General features: G+C 41.6%; 1 protein-coding gene across 4 annotated transcripts in view; it reads left to right on the plus strand.

The window, feature by feature from the left end:
* Positions 1–9,411, plus strand: part of RNH1 (ribonuclease/angiogenin inhibitor 1) — a 28,081-nt gene extending 18,670 nt beyond the window's left edge. For all 4 annotated transcript variants that reach the window (XM_081334100.1, XM_081334097.1, XM_081334098.1 and 1 more), the window contains 7 exons: positions 1,288–1,455; positions 2,937–3,107; positions 4,167–4,337; positions 5,316–5,486; positions 5,970–6,140; positions 8,134–8,304; positions 8,845–9,411. In XM_081334100.1, coding sequence (XP_081190226.1) covers positions 1,288–1,455; positions 2,937–3,107; positions 4,167–4,337; positions 5,316–5,486; positions 5,970–6,140; positions 8,134–8,304; positions 8,845–8,932 — 1,111 coding nt within the window. In that variant the 3' untranslated portion in view covers positions 8,933–9,411. The remainder of the gene's footprint in view (positions 1–1,287; positions 1,456–2,936; positions 3,108–4,166; positions 4,338–5,315; positions 5,487–5,969; positions 6,141–8,133; positions 8,305–8,844) is intronic.
* The last annotated feature ends 12,935 nt before the right edge of the window (positions 9,412–22,346 follow it).

Genomic DNA, 22,346 nt, shown 5'->3' on the forward strand with positions numbered 1-22,346 from the left:
ATACTGTTGATAATATACACTACATTGGCCACTTCGACCCGCCCCTCAAAATGGCTCTGTCCCCCACTCAAGCGGATCTGTGGAGAAAGTGGGACGCCTGAGGCAGGTGGGCTGCTTCCCTGGGGAATCTGTTGGTAGGGAGGCTTTCCTGCTACCAGATTTGCCCTCCCCTTTCTCTGACTTTCCCAAGCTGGTCCCAGTCCCCCCCTCCCCCATCCTGTCCGCTTTACAGCTTCCTCCCCAAGTCTGCCAGAGACTTCCTTTGGGGGTGAGGGAGGAAAGATGGACTACCCATGCATATTGCACCTGTTCCCTGAGGCTGGATCCAGACCGGAAGAGGAATGGGAAAAGCTTTGGATGACAAGGATGGCACGCGGCATCAGAGTGGGACCCTGATCCAAATGTGAAATGGGAGGCAATGGTGGGGGCACTGCAGAGCTGGGAGTGAGGCGGGTTTCTGGAGGGTGCTGGGGAGAGACCACTCATAGACAAGCGTCAACCACACTTTGGAAGAGGACCAGCCAATTTGGCCCCTTCCAAGAAAAGCCCTCAAGTTGGCTGTGCGCAGCCACACGTAGGACAGCTGCAGGGTGCTAAAGATGGGCGCCAGGAATCCTTTTACTCCCTGCTGAGTGGGTCAGGTGGGCTGCTTAGCTGAGGCACCTGCATGCCTGCTGGGGGCCCCTCAGGAGCCGCAGAAGCCTTGCCGCACCATGTGGGCTGTGGGGAGAGGCACAGGCTAACTGGAAAAAAAATGGGACTTGGAGGTAATGTCTTCAGCTTTTGGGACTAAGGACTGCAGAAACGTGGATGTTTCTCCTGAAAGAAAAGAAGTTGCCTTTCACCAGGGTGGCCCAGTGGCTAACTTAGTTTTTTGTACAGATGCTGATCTTTCTTCCCTTTCCTCCAACCCCCTGCAAGCTCCACCCCGGCTGAGATTTCCAACTGCTTTAGATTATGGCTTATTTAGTTTTGAACCAGAATGTACAAATTCTGAAAATAGAGGTCCAACTTAATTAAAGAATGTCAGGTTGGCAAAATCAACAGTTATTGGCAATGGAATCTCTCGGGGGTGCAAAAAGGGGTTTCCAGCTTTGTTACTAAATACCAAAAATTTAACACTACAGTTCCTGTATGCAACACAGCTGTTTGCCCTTTTTGCGATGGTGCATAAGATTTGTTTGCCATGTTCCAGCCAGCATAACCACAGGATTCAGTGAGATGATACTTGCTATCCACTTCTACTCTCAAGTATTAATGTAATTTACACAGTTTTTATTATTCCAGGTTACGAAACTGCAACTTAACTACAGCTTGCTGTGAGAAGCTTCGTTCTGTAGTTAGCAAATCATCTCTGACAGAACTACACCTGGGAGATAACAGTTTGGGCACATCAGGTGGAAAAGCTTTATGCCAAGGACTTGTGGATTCAAACTGCCAACTAGAATCACTACAGTAAGTTGTCCTTCAGTACATATAAGACAGCAAACATGTTTTAGTTAGAAGTTTCTCATGTTACAAAGCGTCTTTTTCATCCATCTTGTATGGACCACCTGCACAGAATTGGATAAACCGGCAAAAATTAGGAGACAGTATGGTATAGTCCAAGGGTAGGTAACCTTGGTAACCTTGGCCAGCATGGCTGGCTCAGGAATTCTGGGAGTTGACGTCCACGAGTCATAAAAGAGCCAAGGTTGCCTACCCCTGGTATAGTCATTGGTTAAGGTACAGAAGTTAAGGTATTAAGATTGAAGTTATATCAAGTGAAGGATCCAAAGTCATCATATTTCACCCAGACTAAGCTGGAGGTTGCATGAGTCTCAGGGAAGGAGGACTTGGCATCTTTCATTGATTCTCCCTTGTAACTCTCTGTACTCGTTTTAGGTATCAAGTCATTGACTTTTTAGTGGCCCTGGTTTCGGCCTGCTACAGTAAGTTTTCTGTCTTGGAAATCTCAGGGATTTCCCAATTTTATTTATTGATGGGATCGTAGATCTGCATATAGATTTGTTTGTAATAATGGCAGGGGGAGCTTCTGGACTCTTTTAATTCTTGCTTGATGAGCAAGAAACGTTTATGATTGGGGTGGTCTTCATACAGAATATCTGGTGTGCCAGTTGTGCCCTTTCCTGAAGAGAGGCCTTAACACATCTTGTAGTTGTTATGACTTAGTTTCATTTTGGCAATTGCAACCTTTAAGTGGGTCTGTGAAGACCACTTGGAAACTACAGGAAGAATATAGTGCAGCAGCGCAAGCAAACTGTGGTTTGATCCCATAGCCCCTCCGCTCCGTATGGGTTATGAGTGCTGGTTATCAGGCTTCATGGCTTGGGGCCTGGATACCTGCGTAACATCCTCTGGTTGTTTCTGACCATTCCATAAGACCTGGCAGAATCAGCGTGCTCCAGATTTCCATTAGCGAAGCAGGGCTATCTTGTTGGGATATTAGAGACCTGTGTACTCTGTGCCATTTCTGCTTTCTGGAATCACATTCCCCCAAAATGCACATGGTCCCAATCCTGCTGTGTTTTCAGAAAGGCTCAGTGACCTGAGTTTTCTGCAAATCCTTGGCAGGGTGGTTTTTGACTCCAGTTGTTGAACTCTGTTTTATGGTATGTAGCTGGTTTCATTAATTTTCCTGCCTTGGGTTTTGGCACTCCTATTGTTATTTGCTTGCTTGTAAACTGGATATAGACAGCACTTGCTTTGTTGCTTTAATCTTATTTATATTTTATTGGCTGCTTAGAGTTGGTGTTATGATGGAGGCAGCCTAGAGGTGGGTTAAATAAATGAAATACGAAAGCTAAACAAAATTGGGTTGAAAAGTTCTGCTATGGGTTGTAATATGTATACAGTACATCCTCTGCACTTCCCCAAACCTGTAATATATGTCTACTATTATCTTTTGGAAGTCAACTCCCTCGTATCTCTTACAGATTACAATTCTGTGACCTCACAAAGGAAAACATAGACGCGCTCTGCTCTGTACTGTGTGTCAAATCATCCCTGCAAATGCTCAACCTGAGTAATAACAGGCTAGGAGATGATGCAGTGAAAAACCTCTGCCAAGCCTTGGTGAAGGGCGCTTCTAACTTGCAATCCCTACAGTAAGATACAATTCATTTTCGTTTGGAGTTCTCTCTTTTGGGGTATGTCACAACTTGAGAATGTTCTAAAGAGGTGGGGGTCTGCCTTAAAAGGTAAATCCACCCAAGATGGATTGTACCAGGCTGAACCTTCAAAACAGTTTGAACTTGGATTAGCTACTTCAGTTGTTCTGAGTTCAAAATAAAACTATTACCTTAAGGTAAGATGTACGGCCAATAATAAAATAATTAGAATTACTCTCAAGTAAGAAGGGCAGCCAATACATTTTACAAATAAATACATTATATTTCAGAGCTTTATCCAAACTCAAGACAAAAGGAGTTTTAGTCCATATTGTTATATGTAATTCACCAAACACTGAAGATTTGAAAAGTCCACTAGCCAAATCAACAGCAAGTTGTCAAATGCAAACCATGATTGTATAGTCACAGCTAATCCCTGTTGCTAAGCTGTTGCACTTTATCTTGTAATTATATTATAAACTACAACTTGTATGTATTGCGCATATACATTATGAAGAAATCTCAATAATAGTCTGAAATATATTTTCCCTGTTGTTAGGTTATTTGTAGGTTGTGTTAAAATGACTTCATTCTTGCAATTTTGCGGGACTGTGCCTTTTGCTGACTGGTTGCAGAAAAATACTTAATTTCTTTGTCTACTCTGTGTCCATGTGTGTGTATGTGTATGTATGTGTTTTAAAGCGTGATGTGTTTTAAAATCTGTTAGTTTTGTAAATTGGATGTAGATAGCATTAAACTGATTAATCACCCTTCTTTGTGTCCCTATGATGAAGCACAAAGCAGGGACTTGTTTAGACTTCCCATCGTATCAAAATGTGTGAATTACCACAATTGTGGCTGTTCTCTTCCAATCTCAGAACTTTATTTTCTTTATATGCATATCCTTATAAATTCAAAGTCATGTGTTCTGTAGCTGCAAGATGCCCATCTCTAACACTGTGATTATTGTAGGCAGAGTTGCTGAAATAAAATTCTATTGTCAGTTTTCTGGTGAAATCCAGTGCAGCTTTGAAATTGCTTTTTGTTTATTTGCAGATTAGAGACCTGTGACATCACTCATGCTAGTTGTGACGACCTCAGTACTTACCTTAGCAGTAGCCCATCCTTGAGAGAATTATGCATAGGAGAGAACAATATTGGTGATGCAGGACTAGCTATCCTCTGCCAAGGTGTCCAAAATCCAGATAGCAAATTAGAGAAACTATGGTAAGTGGCTCCCTAAACATTGGCAGTTTTAGAATCTTAACTTGTATCAAATGTCCTTTGGTAACATACTATAAGTCAATCAGGCTTTCATAATGGTTTGTAAGGTACCAGGGGATAACTAGATTGTTACAGCCAAGTCCAGAATGGCAATCTGCTTAGTAATGTCTCTTATTTATTTCAAGTTGGAAGATGGTGTTAATGTATACTGCCTTTTTAATATTTAAAACTACACCTATATACTCTTTAATATTTTAAATATATATTACAATAAAAATTTTCAGAGATTATAGCTTACTATCATAAGTCTTGGCAGCATATTTTTTCTCTCCCTGTGCAAGTGAGCATAATTCATGAAATTTAAAGTGTATACAATCTTAAGTTGTGTAAGTAGGCGTTTTTGGTATTCCCTGTTTGGTATTCCCCATTACAGAGGGGGATGGAACTCTGTGTGCAGTTTCTACAATAATTCCTTATGTTTGTAAAATATATTTCTAAAGAAACAAAACATTTACAATAAATGAGTCACAAAGCCCAGTTTTCATCCATGTTTTTCTATAAATGGCCATCTAGCCTAGTAATGGCCAATCCTGTAATAATCAGAAATGGATAATCTCTGATTCTGGAGTAATGTCAGAGATGGTACCACTAAATGGCTTCCATCAAGTGTGGTTCCCATTTACATTAAAGACAAGGGACGGGGGAGGGTAAGACCAATCTTCCAGGCTCAGGTATGTTTTGAAATAGACTTGGTCTTTATCTGTTTTCATTAGCCAAGGGGGACTTTTATTTATTTATTTATTTCAATATTTTTTTATGTATTGCTACTTACTACAAGTGAAGGGGATGTAGTTTAAAAACGGGTTTATGAAGATGTAAATGAATGTTTCGAATGGTATACGTGATTTGAAGAGGGATCCATGGGTCTCCCATCTTACTGTTGGTGAAAAGCTAAAGGCAATGATCTGGTGATTATTTCAGGTTGTGGGAATGCAATATCTCTGCTGCTGGTTGTAAGGAACTGGCCAACATCATTGGCACCAAAGAGACACTGAAGGAGATGAGCCTACTCGGAAATCCTGTGAAAGATGAAGGAGTAGAGCTTTTATGTCAAGGGCTGAAGGATCCAAAAACAAAACTCCAGTCTCTCTGGTTAGTGCACGTTTTCTTCTTGCTGCAATCAGCAGTGCTGTTTAATAGGATATGTCTAGAATGGAGGGGCAATGTAGCTTCAAGGAATTGCTTAAATGATATTCCTGCCTAGCTTCTGATTCCAAGAAATCTGTAAGGTAACTCATCCCCAACAAATAGATCCTTGCTGTGAGCTGGAAGTTCTTTACTCCTCTCTTCATTTTCTGAGCCTGTTTTCGCTTTTTATGCCTTTCTGTAACTTGCGATTTTTACCACTGAAGCCCGAGGCCAAATAGATATGAAAGAAGGTTCTGCTGAAGCAGTGAGAGAATCGTGTGGGTAAATACAGCTAGAGTTGCTGAGTCTTCAGCATGTTGTTAGGCCAGAACAAAACTAGCTGCTAATAATAATTTGACAGAAGAGAAAGCAAACAAAATCCAGGAAAGGCTTGTTGCATTGCAAAGCCCCAATGTTGTAAAAGACGCTCTTATTTGCCTGCTACAGGTTAAGAGAGTGTGGCTTGACTTCAGCTTGCTGCAAGAGTATTAGCTCTGCTTTGAGTGTGAACGTTGTCCTAAAAGAGCTGCAGCTGGGTGGCAACTCCATTGGAGATGAAGGAGTGATTGAAATCTGTGAAGGTGTGAGGAGTCCAAACTGCAACCTTGAATCCCTCTGGTGAGTGACAGTGTTAACATCTCTTATCCTTAATTTATTATTTTCTGAAGTGCGTTTGTGTTGTTGTGCTTTCTGTATACAGCTTTATGTGGGATTCTTCTAACCCTGTTTTTCAAACTGGGCAATTTCAAGTTGCATGGACTTCAGCTCTCAAAATTTCCGAGACAACAGGCTGAGTAGGGAATTCTGGGAATTCTGAAGTCTACACATCTTAAAATTGCCAAGTGTGAAAAACACTGTCCTACCTTTTTTTCTTTGCCTGGAGTTTGCAGTGAATATTTTCCATCCACCCAGCTTCTGAGGGTGGCCTTCTTCACCTAGAACAGCGACATGAATAGCCTTTGGGTGTATTAGTCCAGGAGGCATCTTGGCTTACACTAAAGTATTAGGATTAGCTTACACTAAAGTTGGCTTACACTATTAGTGTAAAGGGGGCTTATCAGCCAACCTGGATGCCATTTTAAAAAAAGCTTTTATTTAACCTTCTTTATGCAAATATAGGGTAGAGATTGTTTCTAAAGATAGGTGTGCCAATCACAGATGTGTTTGCCAAAGCAAAAGCGATATATGCAACAAACCCTTGGAGAAATAAAATGGTTTCATCGATTTTGTGCTGACTGAATTTTATTTAAGGGTAATGGCCACAATATTGAAGTATGTTACCTCTTTTCCAGCCCTCCTCTCCCTCTCCCCCAGTGGTTTATTGAAGAATAACTAATACATTACAGGTAGTCAACAGTTCACCTAGTGCCTGTTCAAAGTTATACCAGCACTGAAAAAAATGACTTATGGACTGTTTTTCACACTTACGAACATTTCAGCATCTCCATGGTTAGATGGTCAAAATTCAGACACAACTGACTCATATTTATGACAGTTGCAATATCCCGGTGTGTGTGTGTGTGTGTGTGTGTGTGTGTGTCATGTGATCACTTTTTGCAATCTTCTGACAAAAGTCAATGGGGAAGCCAGATTCACGCTGCCGGGAACGAATTCCCATCGCCCAGTACGCTCACACAGAGAAGGCCTCCTCAGGGTACCGTCAGCTAGGCAATGCCGGCTGGCGACCCCCAGGGGGAGGGCCTTCTCTGTGGGAGCGCCAGTCCTATGGAATCAGCTCCCCCCTGAGCTTCGGATGGCCCAAAATCTCCAATCCTTTCGCCGCGGCCTCAAAACACTCCTATTCCACCAGGCTGACCTGGACTGACAGGCATTTTAATTAATTATATTTACAATTTTTAATTTATTTTTAGTTTTTAATTTTAATTTATTGCACAGATGATTTTAATTTTATTTTTATCTTAATTTCTGTACTTATTATATGTTTTGTTGTTAGCCGCCCTGAGTCCTTCGGGAGATAGGGCGGGATATAAATCCCATTAATAAATAAATAAATAAATAAATAATACAGATCGTAAAACAGAGCAAAATTCACTTAACAAATGTCTCATTTAGCAACAGAAACTTTGGGCTCAGTTGCGGTCGTAGGTCAAGGACTACCTGTATGGGATCTGCTAGCAGGGTTTTGATTCTGTGTCAGCACCGTCCTATAGATACCCATGTTAAGTGGAGCTTCTCTGAAGCTCAATGAATGTAGGATAGCAGAGTAACTGGCTTTATTTAACAAGACTGGCTTTCATTGGAAGAGGCTAAATACTTATTTTGAACAATCACATTGCAGTGAATATTTGTGAACAAGTCTGGTGAGATCTTCATTTTTCCTCCTAGTTACATAAAACCTCTGGAAGTATCCTTAAAAAGCTAAAAGCTTACTGTTCCCTGAAATCAGTGAAACATTTTTGAAGGTTGGAACAGTGGCTATTGCACAGCAGGTCTACTTTTTGCAAATAGAGGCTATAGATAGCTACAGGCTATAGCTATATAGTTAGGGCAGTTCCTAAGGATTTGTACAAATTGAAGGGTTTGGTTTATTTTTTTCATTGATCCTGTTCTCTTGCAAATGTTATTCAGTATTATTCTGACTTCTTCTTAGCCTGGGGCAGTCAGGTCTTACAGCAGTTTGCTGTGATGCACTTGCCAAACTTATAGTTGAGAAACCCTGTCTCCGAGAACTGGATGTGAGCTACAGCCATATAGGGGATGAAGGTGTATTAAAGTTGTGTGAAGCGGTGAAAAATCCAAACTGTAACCTGAAATATCTAATGTAAGTATCTCTTGGTTGGCATGTAAGATTGATGTATACCGTAGCTTTGATAGAGCTTCTTAAACTGCTCTCCTCCAAATATCTTTGTTATATTTGCATTTGGTCTGTAATTGTTTCCAGGATGATCAATTGCCATTTTAAATATTTCAGAAGCACTTCATTGAGCAATTAATCGATTGACTGAGTTGGGCATGTTTTTCTTGAGTAGTCTTGCTCAAAGTCATTCAGGATTAATCGAATGCTCCTGATGTTCCTTCAAAGCAATTTGCCTGAAATGTATATCTTTAGAAACATGGTTCTGGTTGATGGAATCTTAATGTTAGAAAGAGCTTTAGTTGAATGCCTGCCTTTTGGGGTAGCCAGAACATCTCCCTCTGTGAGAAGTAGCTTCACATGTGGAAATGAGATTTTATGTGCTTTATTGTATTATCAACTCTGAGTGATTTTATGCTTGTCTGATATTTCTAGTGTAGTTCTAGTACTGAATTCTCATCTGTAATCTATAGTATTAGTAATCTGAATTAAATTCTTTTTTTGCAGCTTGTATGACACTTTTTGGACTTCTAAAGCAAACAAGGAGGTGAAGGCTCTGGACGGGCTGAAGGCTGACTTTCAAGTGGTTACTTGAATGGGGCAGCTTTGCTGGGACCATTTCTTGTCTCCTGTTGATTTTTGTTTTACTAGCCCAATGATTTTTTTTTTAATTCCAGAATTATGGACATGATGTGATGTACCCAAAAAATTCCATGTTAGGAATATGATGAAATGAGGTAGTTCTGAAGAAAGCTTTTAGGTCTATATCAAATTAAAATATATTTGTAAACCATGTTGGTGGGCTTTTACCATTTGGAAAATAAGGGAAAAGAAGAGTAGAACAAAGTAAAATAAATCTCTTGCCCACTGTCATAAAGCAATAATGTAGATTGTGTTAATTTTTCTCAGGGTAGGAAATAAAATTGTTTAGATAATATTAATTGAAAACACTGCTCACTTATAGCTAACAAAATGTTAATTGCAGTTATTTCAGATTTTTTGTTGAAAGTATAAGTGATCTTATCTCTCAGTCTATGTAGCTTTATTAAAAAATAAACTTTGTTTGCAAAGATACATTTAGGATTTTGTCTTTTGTTCAGACACAAAACATTTACATTAATTTCCTTTTATATATTCATGGCTCAATACAAATTCTGTTTATGTTACTACACTAATTTTTTAAAAGCCTGTATAATGCTAATGCTTTGCTGTTTTTTTTCCCTGCCTAATTTTAATTAACCATAATGCACACCTATCTGGTAAAACATGTTAATTACCTACATTGAATATCCTTTCTGAGAAAATAGAGAGTTTAAGTGATGGGCAATGTGCTGGATGCATTTCTGTTCTTAGTTGAATATGGTATTCTGGTCCACTAGATAACTCACCTATACTAAACCTCAGTATGCCTTCCTAAAATTTATTATGTTTGATATACTATTCATACTTATTGGTACCATTTAATAACATTTTTTGTTTCAGTAGCTTTTGAATTATTGTTGAAACAATTTAAGCAATAACCCTGTATTGTGGTTACCTGTCTCCAGTAGTGGTTACCACTTCAGTATTTACCTGCTGTCATCCAGGCTTGATGGCCTGCAGAAGATTGTAGGGAATGGACTTCAAAGATAATTCAGAAACATTTGGTGGAACAAACCTGAGCTGTTTGTCTGATAAAGACTAGAAACAGAACAAGCAGGTTTTATCCTGAAGCTTTTGCAGGCTTACATCTACCTTGTCAAAACAAAAATCCAGATTGTTACGACCCTGAGATAATGTGATCTGGGATATTGTTTTAGGGGTGTGTAACAAACTGCCTGCTTTACTTCACTTAAGACAGTCATCTTTACTAATCTTGATTTTTACCAAATTGTCCTGCCACTTGTAGATTCAGTATGGAAACAGTGACCGGTATAATTAAATCCAGGCATCCATGAGTGATCTTACTAAGTCCACTTCAAACAACCCACCAGAGGCGTGAAAATATCTCTGTATTCATACCATACAAACTTGGTCAAGGTTCAAAATTACTGTCCTCTGCTTGCAGTTCTTAGAGCCAGCTATTACAATATTTTCAGTGTCCAGGAAAAGGCTAGAACTGTAGTACTCCATTAGGACAATCAACAGGTGGATGTGCCAAGGATTCTTAATCACTAAGTTGTTTTAAAAGAGAAAGATGGGAAGGGGGTGATCGAAGCATATTTTCAATTTAGTCCTTGGACAATTTTTTTCATTTCCATCAAATTTCTCCATCTGCAGAATATTTTTTGTGTGATGTTTCCAGAAGTTTCCAAAGTAGTTAAAACCAAGAAGAAAACAAGCTGCCATGTCAGCATGTTTTTTCCCTGTAACTAAACCATCCTTATGAAGTACTTTTTTTCCTTAGCTCTACCCTTGTTACTCTTGCTACTCTTGTTACCCTAAAGCAGGGGTGGGGAACCTTGGCTCTTTCATTTCTGGGAGTTGAAGTCCACAAGTCACGAAAGAGCCAGGGTTCCCCAACCCTGCCATAAAGGTTTCCCTTTAGCTTGCCAGGAGGAAGTTGAAAGAAGCTTCTGCTATCAACCCATAGAAAGTAAAATGCAAGTAGGGCTACATCAGAGCCCCAGTGACAATTCATCTCCCCCAAAGGAACAGCTCAATTTATATATTAAATGTTTAATTGCAGTCATTTTTCTACATTAAACGTTCTGCATGTCTCACCCGTGCCTGGGCATTCCCACCATAGTATCATGGGAACGATGGAAGTTGTAGTCCAATCTTTCTGGAGAGGAGCAGGTTGAAGAAGTCTGTTTTTTAGTCAATTTCCTTCTTTGGGGAGACAGTAACTGGCTTATCTCCAGGCAGTACCGGAGCAGCTCCAGTCAGCTTTTCCCATCCCAAAAGTAGAGATTAATTGTGCTGGTTTGGTGGTGTGAACAGGCCTCTGTCAGAGTATACTACCGTAGTTGGACATTAGCTATTCTGTGTTTTTCAAATAGCAAAGGTTGAGGGGCTACATAAGAACAGCAAGGAAAAAAAATTCTTAATAAGATCATGGTAGTTAATTGCTCGAAATCCTGACTCTGAGCTGTAGAGGAAGGTGTGAAAACTGGTCTCCTACATCAGGGCTTTTCACCCATTATACCACTTTTAGGATACGGCAACATCCGAGTACCACCAGTTGCCTAGCAAGGTGTCAAAAACTTGACCCCCCCCCAAAAAAGGAAAAAAGTGATGAAGTACAGGTAGTCCTCGACTTACAACAGTTCGCTTAGTGACTGAAGTTACAGTGGCACTGAAAAAGGTGCCCCCCAAGCCACAGCCGAGCAAGACACCTGCCTGCCCGCCCGGTGGCGCTCTTCCTCCTGTCCAAGGTTTTCATTGTTGTGAGCATTTCTGTTGAGGATTGGCAGTGGGGGCGGGGGGTGTATTTGGTTTTTATTCCCCCCCCCATCTGGGTGGTTGCAGCAGGTTTTGGTCACTTCACGTGACCCTGGGACATTGACCGTCATAAATATGAATCAGTTGCCAAGCATCTGAATGTAAATCACAAGATTCTGGAGATGCTGCAACATTCCAGCTGATCTGCACTTCTTCTGGGCTCAGCAGAAGCACCGGGATCAGCACTGAGCTCCAGCTGGAGCCTGGCGCTGATCCTGGCGCTTCTGCTGAGCCCTGCTGCCACGGGTTCAGCTCATTCCCCTCCCCCGCTACCACTTTTCTAGGATGGTCCCATACCACCTGCCAGATGCCAATGTACCACAGGTGGTACCCGTACCACTGGTTGAAAAGCCCTGTCCTACATTTTGCTCTAGGAAATGGCGGTAAAAGATTGTACGTTTTTCCACTTCCATAAATGAAACCTAGTCAGTTATTATGAGGCAGAGCTTGTTTTTCTGCTGCAGTATGCCAATCCTTAATTTGCTACAAGTTTTGTGCTGCTTTTTTTTAATCAAAAAATGCCAAAGGCTGATTTTTCCAGCAATGTTCTAAAAAGTTAACAGAATTAAAGTGTGGAAGGGTGAATCTGACTGGGTAAGCAATGAAAGCTTGACTGCATGTTGAGGTGCTTGGTACTTGTCAAGATTTCCAAGAGGAATGTGTGTATATGAGCAATTTCTAACAGACCAGCTCTCCACTTTTATTTGCATACGGTCCCTTGAGATTTAATTGACAATAATGGACATATTTTACTGCACTTGTAAAAACCCTGTGTTTGACATTAATTTCACCAACTCACACATCCTTCACCATATGAGGCTTAAGTATTTTAGGCAATGCCTCTGACATCTGTGTAGGCAAGCTATGAGAATCTGGGGTAATGCAACATATTCAGAATAAAGATACCTGAGCTCCTTCCTCTTAAATGAAAGAACAATGATAACAAGGGCTGAATCAACCTTCTCTTCTAGCCAGTAGCCTCAGATATATTGCAATTTCAGCACATTTCAAATGGTCTAGCTGGGGATTATGTAGCTGAATCTGATAGGAAATACAGCAGAGATGTTTCATTTTTTTCCCCTATTAAATATATCTCATCTATTTTGATAATGCTATCACTGCTATCTCAGAGTGCAACGGGGCAGGTTGCTTGTTTTTAAAATGAGGGTTAAAAATTTCAAATTGGGTTTAGGGTTTGTTTTCTAGATCAAATTTTCAGCATGCTATAACTGTTAGTAAGCTGCTTCCTTCTCAATTGCCCTGGTTGTGCATTGCATGCTTCAGCTGAGCTGATCAGATAAACAAGGTCCTCTTAAAAAAAAACCCTTAGTTTTTTGGCTGGTATTGATGAGCTTTATGAGGGTCAATATACTGAGAATGAACAGGATGTTCATCAGTATGGCTAATTGGTGTATACACTATTCTAGAGGGAATTGCATTTACCCCAAAGGAGTTACCAGGATGGTCTCCAGCACCACTTTTAAGGCGCTACCCCCACCCCACAACTCTCCATGTTTGACCAAGGCTTCTTTTTCAATCTGTGACAGATTAGAGAAGATAAAGACCATTGGTTACCCTCTCATACACTTATCTAAATTCTACCTGAATTTGTGGGTGATAACCTGATCCTCTGAAAAGAACAGGTAAGGGGGTCTCATGCAGAGTGGATCTCTTACGGAATGGGGAAAGGGAAATTTGTCTAAGAAGGAAGTTGTAAGCAGGAAGTGGAGAAGAAAAACTGACAAGCACACAACTAATTCTTTGACTGCCAAAGAGATGCAGATCCAATATTTCTTCAAAAGTATCAGCCTAGGGGTCACTATACAAAGAAGATAAAGCTGCATGAGTTGTGTCTGCCCTCTTGTACAGCGTAAGGAAGATGACCCTGGCTAAAATAAGCCAGAACCATTATCAAAATGATGTGGAGAAAAAACATGACTTAAATCCAAAACTGCCATGGGCCAAGAAAATGATCCTGAGGAACAGAAGGAAAAGCTGCAACAAATACAACACTCAAATAAAAGAAACTTGAAGAGGTCTCAAGACCCTCCCTGGTTCTCACAAAAATAAGGAGGAGGGCACGTTAAATTTGCAAGATTTTGGTGAAATATTTTTATAATATAAAGTTGGCCTGTATGATTTTGTTTTCTGAGTCTGGTCTCCTTGAAGTGCTGACAAAAGTAAGCAGAAAGTATGTATAAGTAGCTTAGACAGAAGTTCTCTAATACATATAGGTTTAAGAATGAGAGAAGGTACAGCACAATGCAAGATTCTGTTATTAGATACTCTCTCAATAAAAATAGCCTTGGTCTTCCTGTGTGGTTGATTCTTGGTCTGGAGGTAGAGAGTAAGAAATATGACTTTGACAGAGATAGGCCAAATCTATTACTAAAGCAATGAGAAGTGATGGCACTCAACATTTTGACCTGCTATGTGGAAAACTCAGCAAGCTTTGGAAAGGTACATTTCAGAGAAAGAGTTTGGAGAACAACGTGCCCCTTACTTTAGGAATTATATTTCAAGGATTTACCAATAAGACAGAATAACGACACTTCTTTAAAACACAAATTGAGTTCTCATTTTTCTGAACTGCTTTTTGAGTGGCCACTTGCAGACCCTTTTTTAAAAAGCAGTATGAGTCCCCCAAAACAAGCTTTACATAATATTGTGGATGCAATTGTTTATATGGACGACTGCATCTTCTTGTTTTCTTTTAAAAAGAAAGATGAAATATTGTGTTAGTGGTAGATCTAGTCAACCTTGACTGATTCTAGATCAAAGAATCTATCAGGGTTGGACCCAGTTAGTAGTTGGATAAGAATAGAATAGAATAGAATAGAATAGAATAGAATAGAATAGAATAGAATAGAATAGAATAGAATAGAATAGAATAGAATAGAATAGAATAGAATAGAATAGAATAGAACTGGAAGGGACTTTGGAGGTCTTCTAGTCCAACCCCCTGCTCAGGCAGGAAGCCCTATACCATTTCAGACAAATGATTGTCCAATCTCTTCTTAAAATCTTCCAGTATTGTGGTACCCACAACTTCTGAAGGCAGGTTGTTCCACTGATTAATTGTTCTGTCAGGAAATTTCTCCTCAGTTCTAGGTTGCTTCTCTCCTTGATTAGTTTCCATCCATTGCTTCTTGTCCTGCCCTCTTGTGCTTTGGAGAACAGCTGGACTCCCTCTTCTTTGTGATGACCAAGAGATTAAGGCTGTAGGTCTAAACTAACTGGCAAATACAAAAAAAATGTCTGTTAAAAAAAAGTGTCAGGCCACTTTTACATTGTTGCCAAGTGAACGCCATGGACAAGTCCAGGGACTCTAATTTTACAATAGACACTCACAGTTCTGATTTTTAGCTGCCAATGGAACCATAGCTCCATCTGATGGAGAATCAAGGTAGGTTCCTGCCTTGGAAGAACTATGGGGTAGGACATAATTCAGCTGAACATAAATTGGTTTTATTTGCAGACGACAGCCAGTTGTTTATTTCTAAAAATACCATGTTCCAACAGGGACAAAAGTAAATAGAATGCATTATAAAGTGTCAGCTATAATCCACTCCCAGTTATTTCAGCCGTTAAGGATGAAGATTTGGGACTTCAGTCAGTAAGAATTACTGATTATGATCTCTACACATTCTATATGTAGAATATGATGCTCTCATTAAGTTGAACAGGGGATGGAAAGTTCCAAGGTCGTCATGGCCAGGCACCACTCCTCTTTTTTTTGTCCAGCAGAAGGCCTTAAAAGGCAAGTCTTTGCTTGAAATCCATCATTTTTGTTCCATGACAGCTCTCCCAAGTCACCCAGCTTGCATTGTAGGTCAACGGGTATGCAGGTCTCTGCGGGAAACTTATCATTTCATAGAATCATACGGCTGCACCCCCATAGGTCTCCTAATCCAATTCCCTGTCCAAGACAAGAATCCTTATATCATCCAGGATAAATAAATGTCTAATCTTTTCTTGAAAACCTCCAGTGAGGGAGCACCCACAGTTTTGGAAGGCAAGCTGTTCCATTGGTTAATTGCTCTCAATGTCAGGAAATTTCTCCTTAGCTCCTCCACCATTGCTTCTTATTTATTTATTTATTTATTTAGGTTTCTATACCACCCTATTCCCGAAGGACTCAGGGCGGTTTACAGGGCAATATTTAAAAGACAATATAAATTAAGATAATAATAATAATAAACCTTTATTGTCAAAGTACAACATGTGTACATTGAGATTAGCTGAGCCTCCCCCTGTGCTCTCTCCCCCCAACACACAGTGACAACAAACCCTCCATCCCACCACACTATGTGAACCAACTACACCACACACCGGCCTCCCAAGTCAATTCTGCATAAGATTATGTCCCATTTAAAAGCCTAAGATTATGTCCCATTTAAAAGCCTAACAGATACAAATAGAATTAAAAAGAATTAAATTAATAATAGCCCAACAATAAAACAATGTTAAAACTTAAAACTAAAAACCCCCTCAGTCCAGGCCAGATAGATCGAAAAGCCAGGTTTTCAGGTCCCGGCGAAACGAGTGCAGGTCGGGGGCAGTCCGGAGTTCCACAGGTAAATCATTCCAAAGGGCAGGCGCGCCCACAGAGAATGCCCTCCCTCTGGGGATCACCCGCCGGCATTCCCTGACCGGTGGCACCCTAAGGAGGCCCTCCCTATGGGAGCGCACAGGACGATGGGAAGTTGATGCCGGCAGCAGGTGTTCCCTTAGATAGTCCGGACCCAAGCCATTTAGGGCTTTATAGGTCATCACCAGCACGTGTTTTGAAAAATAAATCAACCCCCTCATCTCTCTGATTGCCCTTCAAGTACTAGAAGACAGCTATTATGCAACCCCTAATCTTTTCTTTGCTGGGCTAGACATACTTAGTTCCCTTAACCATTCATCATTTGATTTGGCCTCCAGACCTCTTATCATCTTTGTTGCTCTTCTCTGGACTCTCTCTAGGATCTCAGCATCTTTTTTGTATTGTGGCAACCAGAACTAAACACAGAATTCCAAATATGGTTCTCTCCAGGGTCCCAACTGTGCACAGGAGGGATATGTACAAAATGGCAGTTCACAACATCTACAGAAATGTCTTGCTATCCCCATCCTTTCACAGGACAAAGCTGGAGAAGTCTTTGTGTCACCAAAGTGCCTTCCTGTCTCTCAGAAACAGAGGTAGAACTCCTGAAAGTTAAAACCAGCTCCTAGCCAAAAACATATTGGAGAAAAGGATGGATTCTAATTTCATTGTCTGTTATTGGGTGCTTGGGTATGTCTTTCTTCTCTATCTCATGTATACGTGGCTGAATTGTATCATTTAAGATACAAATGGCTGGTTAAACACAGGTAAAGATATGATATGGACAAGCTCAGTATTTGAGGATGGTATGTGGGCATTGGCTGAGGGGTAGAGCACATTCAGTGCAGAGAGTCCAGCTGTTCCCAGGTATAATTGTTTCAAACCATGCTGAAAATCTCGTGGTGAATTGTAGGGAATCTTCTGTTGATAGACCAGTATACAATGTCTTCCTAATCAGATACAGAATACAATTCTTCAGATTAGGCAGCAGGGGACAAAATTGCAAACTGAGGTCTGTGGATGTATTGGGACTGTAAGTTTTATGATTTGGCCATGTAGGATGGTAATTCTGGCAGCAAATTTTAAAAGTAAAAACAGCTCCCGTGCTTTTTGGAAGGCTAGGAGGACAGAGACCTGTTGAACATCAGATGGAAGAGTGTTCGATAGGGCAGGGTCTGCCACAGAAAAGGCTGTGACAAGAAAAGGCTCCCATAAGGTGACAGTGTTTAAGGGAAGGGACCAGGAGCATGCCCACCCTTATCTGACCTAGTAGGATGGGTAGAGATAAATATCCTTAGAAGAAAGACAGTCCCACAGATAACCCGTGCCAAATAGAGCTTTAATTATGTTGGAAGGCTACACAGATGTCTGGAAAGCCTCAATCTCCTGTGCCTTCTTCCACTTCCACTTCCAGAAGCAGAAACACTCAGAATCCACATGCTTTTGTAACAATGACTACTGTACTTTCCTGTTTCTCCTACCTGAAGCTGTTGTTTGGGACTGCACTGTCCTCATTCCCATCTAGGCATACCAGCCACCACCAGCCTGTTGGACAGGCCTTACTGTGGAAATCTGGACCTGACAATGGTCACTGGGATTGTATGATGCAATCTGTCCAATGGCCTGTTTCCAAGTGGTCCCACTGTTCATTTTAGATCAAGGACATAGTTTTCTGGTTCACTTTTCCATCTGTGTTAGGAATGGCAGCAACATTCAAAACAAGCCCTGTCAAACAGAGCTGCTTGCCACCCCCCACCGTGGGGATGCGGAACCAACTAGATGGTACCGCCCCAGACGCTTAATGGACCCTCTCGGGTTCCAGGCAGCGCTGGGATCCCCACCTGCCTCCGTCGCTCACAGTTCGGCGGATGCCTTAGTGGAAGCCTGGGAAAGGGCAGCCACTGAGGCACTGGACCGAGTTGTACCCCTGCGGCCCCTGACCCGGTGCAGATCCCATCGAGCTCCATGGTTCTCCGCGGAGCTCCGGGAGATGAAGCGTCGGAAACGGGGCCTAGAGAGCTGCTGGAGGTCCAGCCGATCCGAATCCGACCGGTTGCGGTTAAGAACCTATATTAGGTCTTATCTCGCAGCGATGAGGGCAGCGAGGTGCAATTACTTCTCTGCCCTCATCGCGTCCGCAGATAATCGCCCGGCCGCCCTGTTTAGGGTGACTCGCTCCCTCCTTAATCAGGAGGTGAGGGAGGATCCCTTGCAGGGTCGTGCCGAGGAGTTTGGTCAACATCTGTCGGATAAAATCGCTCGGATTCGGACCGGTTTGGACTCCAGCTGGGCAGAGTCGGACGATCAGGACACGGGCGGTCTTGTCAATGTTATCTGGGAGGAGTTTGATTCTGTGACCCCTGATGAAGTGGACAGGATTATGGGGAGGTTGAGCTCCACCACATGTTTATTGGATCCATGCCCTTCCTGGCTGGTTTATGCAGCCAGGGAGAGGACACGAGGCTGGTTCCAGGCGGTGATATCTGCTTCTTTGAGTGAGGGTAATTTCCCCACCGTCTTGAAGGAGGCGGTGGTGAGACCTCTCCTCAAGAAGCCTGCCTTGGACCCAGCTGTCTTGAACAACTTTCGTCCAGTCTCCAACCTTCGCTTTCTTGCGAAGGTTGTTGAGAGTGTGGTGGCGCATCAGCTCCCTCTGGTCCTGGATGAAGCGGATTATCTGGACCCGTACCAATCGGGTTTCAGGCCCGGGTACAGCACGGAGACGGCATTGGTCGCTCTGGTGAATGATCTCTGGAGGGCCCGGGATAGGGGATATTCCTCTGTCCTGGTCCTATTAGACCTCTCGGCGGCTTTCGATACCATCGACCATGGTATCCTGCTGCGGCGTCTCAGGGGATTGGGAGTGGGAGGCACAGTTCTTCGGTGGTTCTCCTCCTATCTCCTGGGACGTTCGCAGTCGGTGTTGGCAGGGGGGCAGAGATCGGCCCCTAGGTCTCTCGTTTGTGGAGTTCCTCAGGGTTCGGTTCTCTCGCCTCTCCTGTTCAACATCTACATGAAACCGCTGGGTGAGATCATTCGTGGTTTTGGAGTTGGGTATCATCAATATGCTGATGATACCCAACTTTTTATTTCGACCCCAAACCACCCCAGTGATGCCCTTGCTGTGATGTCCCGTTGCCTGGAGGCGGTTCGGGTCTGGATGGGGAGGAACAGACTTCAACTCAACCCTGACAAGACTGAGTGGCTGTACATTCCGGCATCCCGGGACATTCAAAACGTTCCATCACTTTCTATGGGGGGGTGAGTCTTTACCCCCCGTAGATAGGGCTCGCAACTTGGGAGTCCTCCTGGATGCACGGCTTACCTTAGAAGATCATGTAGTAGCCGTGACCAGGGGGGCTTTCGCACAGGTTCGCCTAGTGCGGCAGTTGCAGCCCTATCTAGACCGGGATGCCCTGTGTACGGTCACTCATGCGCTCGTGACCTCTCGTCTTGACTATTGCAATGCTCTCTACATGGGGCTTCCCTTGAAGACCACTCGGAGGCTCCAACTGGTACAGAATGCGGCCGCGAGAGTTGTCTTGGGAGTTTCCCGGTACTCCCATGTTACACCTTTGCTCCGCGAGCTGCATTGGTTACCAGTTGTCTTCCGGGTGAGGTTCAAGGTCTTAGTGATGGTTTTTAAGTCCTTACATGGCATGGGTCCGGAATACCTCGGGGACCACCTGCTGCCGGCGTCGACTCCCCTCCGCCCCGTGCGTTCCCACAGAGAGGGCCTCCTCAGGGTGCCTCCAGTCAGAGAATGTCGGCTGGTGGCCCCCAGGGGGAGGGCCTTCTCTGTGGGCGCTCCGGCTTTGTGGAACCAGCTGCCGGTTGAGCTCCGGATGGCACCGGATCTCCGCTCCTTCCGGCGCGGGTTAAAGACCCATTTATTTGAACAAGCTGGCCTGGCCTGATGGGGAATCACTTAGGGTTTTAATATTTATATATATATTTTATTGTTTTTATTGTGGGCAATATTTAATTCTTTTTTAACTTTTGTACTTTTGTAGTTTTAAGATATGCCCTGTTCACCGCCCTGAGTCCTTCGGGAGAAGGGCGGTATAAAAATTTAATAAATAATAAATAATAATAATAATAGACATGCTTCTTTATATCACCTAAAGCTAAACCCTCTAATTTGCTTTCTTCATCTCTGCAGGAAGATCCTTTGATTAAAACTGGGGAGGATCTTAATTTGAGCTGTGGTAGTATTTAGCAGCTGCAGCTAAAAGTAGAGCCAGGATCACAATGAAATATCTGTTCCCATTTCATTGTGCAAGGGCAATTTCTCAAGAGTACAAAAGATCAATTGTATGGAAAGAATCTCTGAAAGGCAATCAGGCTAAAAATAAACATATTGTATTTGAATTTAGACTTCAGTGACCCTGAATTACTAGGCTAAAGATGGAAGCAGAGCGTATGTAAATAAGAGAAAACCAGGGCAAATGATGAATCAGGTGAACTCTGGATTTCCCCCCCCCCCCCTGCTGCCAAAGTCAAAGTTAAATTTTGTTCATGGCTAAATATCAGAGAAGTGGTGGGTGGCTCCTCTCCTCATAGTGAGGAGTACTCTGGCAAGAATTGCTCTAATTTTTTTTAAATGATTTCGGTTCAATCAGGTAAACAATTTTCAATTTTTTTAAAAAAATGAAGAACATTATTTTTTATTTTTATCCCACCCTTGTGTTCTTTTTAATAAACAACCCAAGCTGACAAGTCTAACATTCCTTTCTCCTCCTATTTTCCCCACACAACAATCCTATAAGATGGGTTGGGCTGAGAGCAAATGGCCCAAAGTCACTGAGCCAACTTTTACACCTAAGGAAGGACTGGAACTCACAGTCTCCCAACTTTCTAGCTTGGTGCCTTAGCCACTAGAACATACTTGCTTATAGATGGAGTGTGGTGCGTTTGCATTTATCTTATTTACTTCCAAGGTTGGGGAAAGATGTGTGGCTGCATAAATGTACAGCATGTCTGCCTTTCACTGTCAACAATCTCTGTAGCAGCCAACAGTTTCTCAGCCTTATCAGATTTCAATTAAATCTCATGTGAAATCCTCATGAAGAAATATCTGGCATATTTTCAGATTGGGAAGCAGAGCCACCAGGAAGCCTTCTGAGTTATGCAGAGTGTCGAGACAGGAAACAAAAGCAATAGTATTCTGTGCCAACCGACATCACTAAAGAAAAATGCACAAAAGGAAACATGACAAGAATGTTAGAATTCTTTTTTAAAAATAATATTTTATTAATTTTCCAATTTTACATTTAAGTATTTAAAAAGGAATGTAGTGGCTAGTTCGATAACAAAATCTTTAGTAGAAATCTCAAGTTACAATATCAAATATTTCCTCTCTTTTTTCCCTTAACATTTACTGTCTCGTATTTAACTAATACAGTTCTCATTATATCAACTCAGTAAAAACATCATTATTACATTTATCAATAAATGTTAGCTTATACGTATCTTAATTATTTTTTACATTCAGTCTTCATAATCCGTATCCTGTTGTTAATTTTTTCCCAATTTTTAGTTTCCCATCAATAGTACAATTTAACCTTTAATATTTATAATTTTCAGGCTTTAGGTAACCAAGATTTCCCTTACCTCAATTCATAACAGAATCTAATATCCAAAATACACATTTTATCTATTTGAATATAATCTTGTTCTATTTCCTAAAAGTTATCTATTTCCCACTATATTAAATCATCTGCTTAATAATATAACATCCCCTTTAATAAATCAAAACCTATATATATATATATATATATAGTCTAATTTTTAAATATTAAACAGATAAAATCCTTATTTTCAACTAATTTCCAAATATTTTAAATCTAATGACCAAATTTCCCCTTATTTCAACTTCTCCCTTTAACCCTCTAATTAATAATATGAATTCCCCTCTAATAAATCAAAACCCCAATTTTCTTCAGCCTTATTCTGGCTTTCTTTCTTTGCCAACTAGGCTTCCATATCAATGCTT

This window comes from Vipera berus (genome assembly GCF_964194415.1).
Source record: "Vipera berus genome assembly, chromosome: 1".
In the NCBI taxonomy this organism is placed as follows: Eukaryota; Metazoa; Chordata; class Lepidosauria; order Squamata; family Viperidae; genus Vipera; species Vipera berus.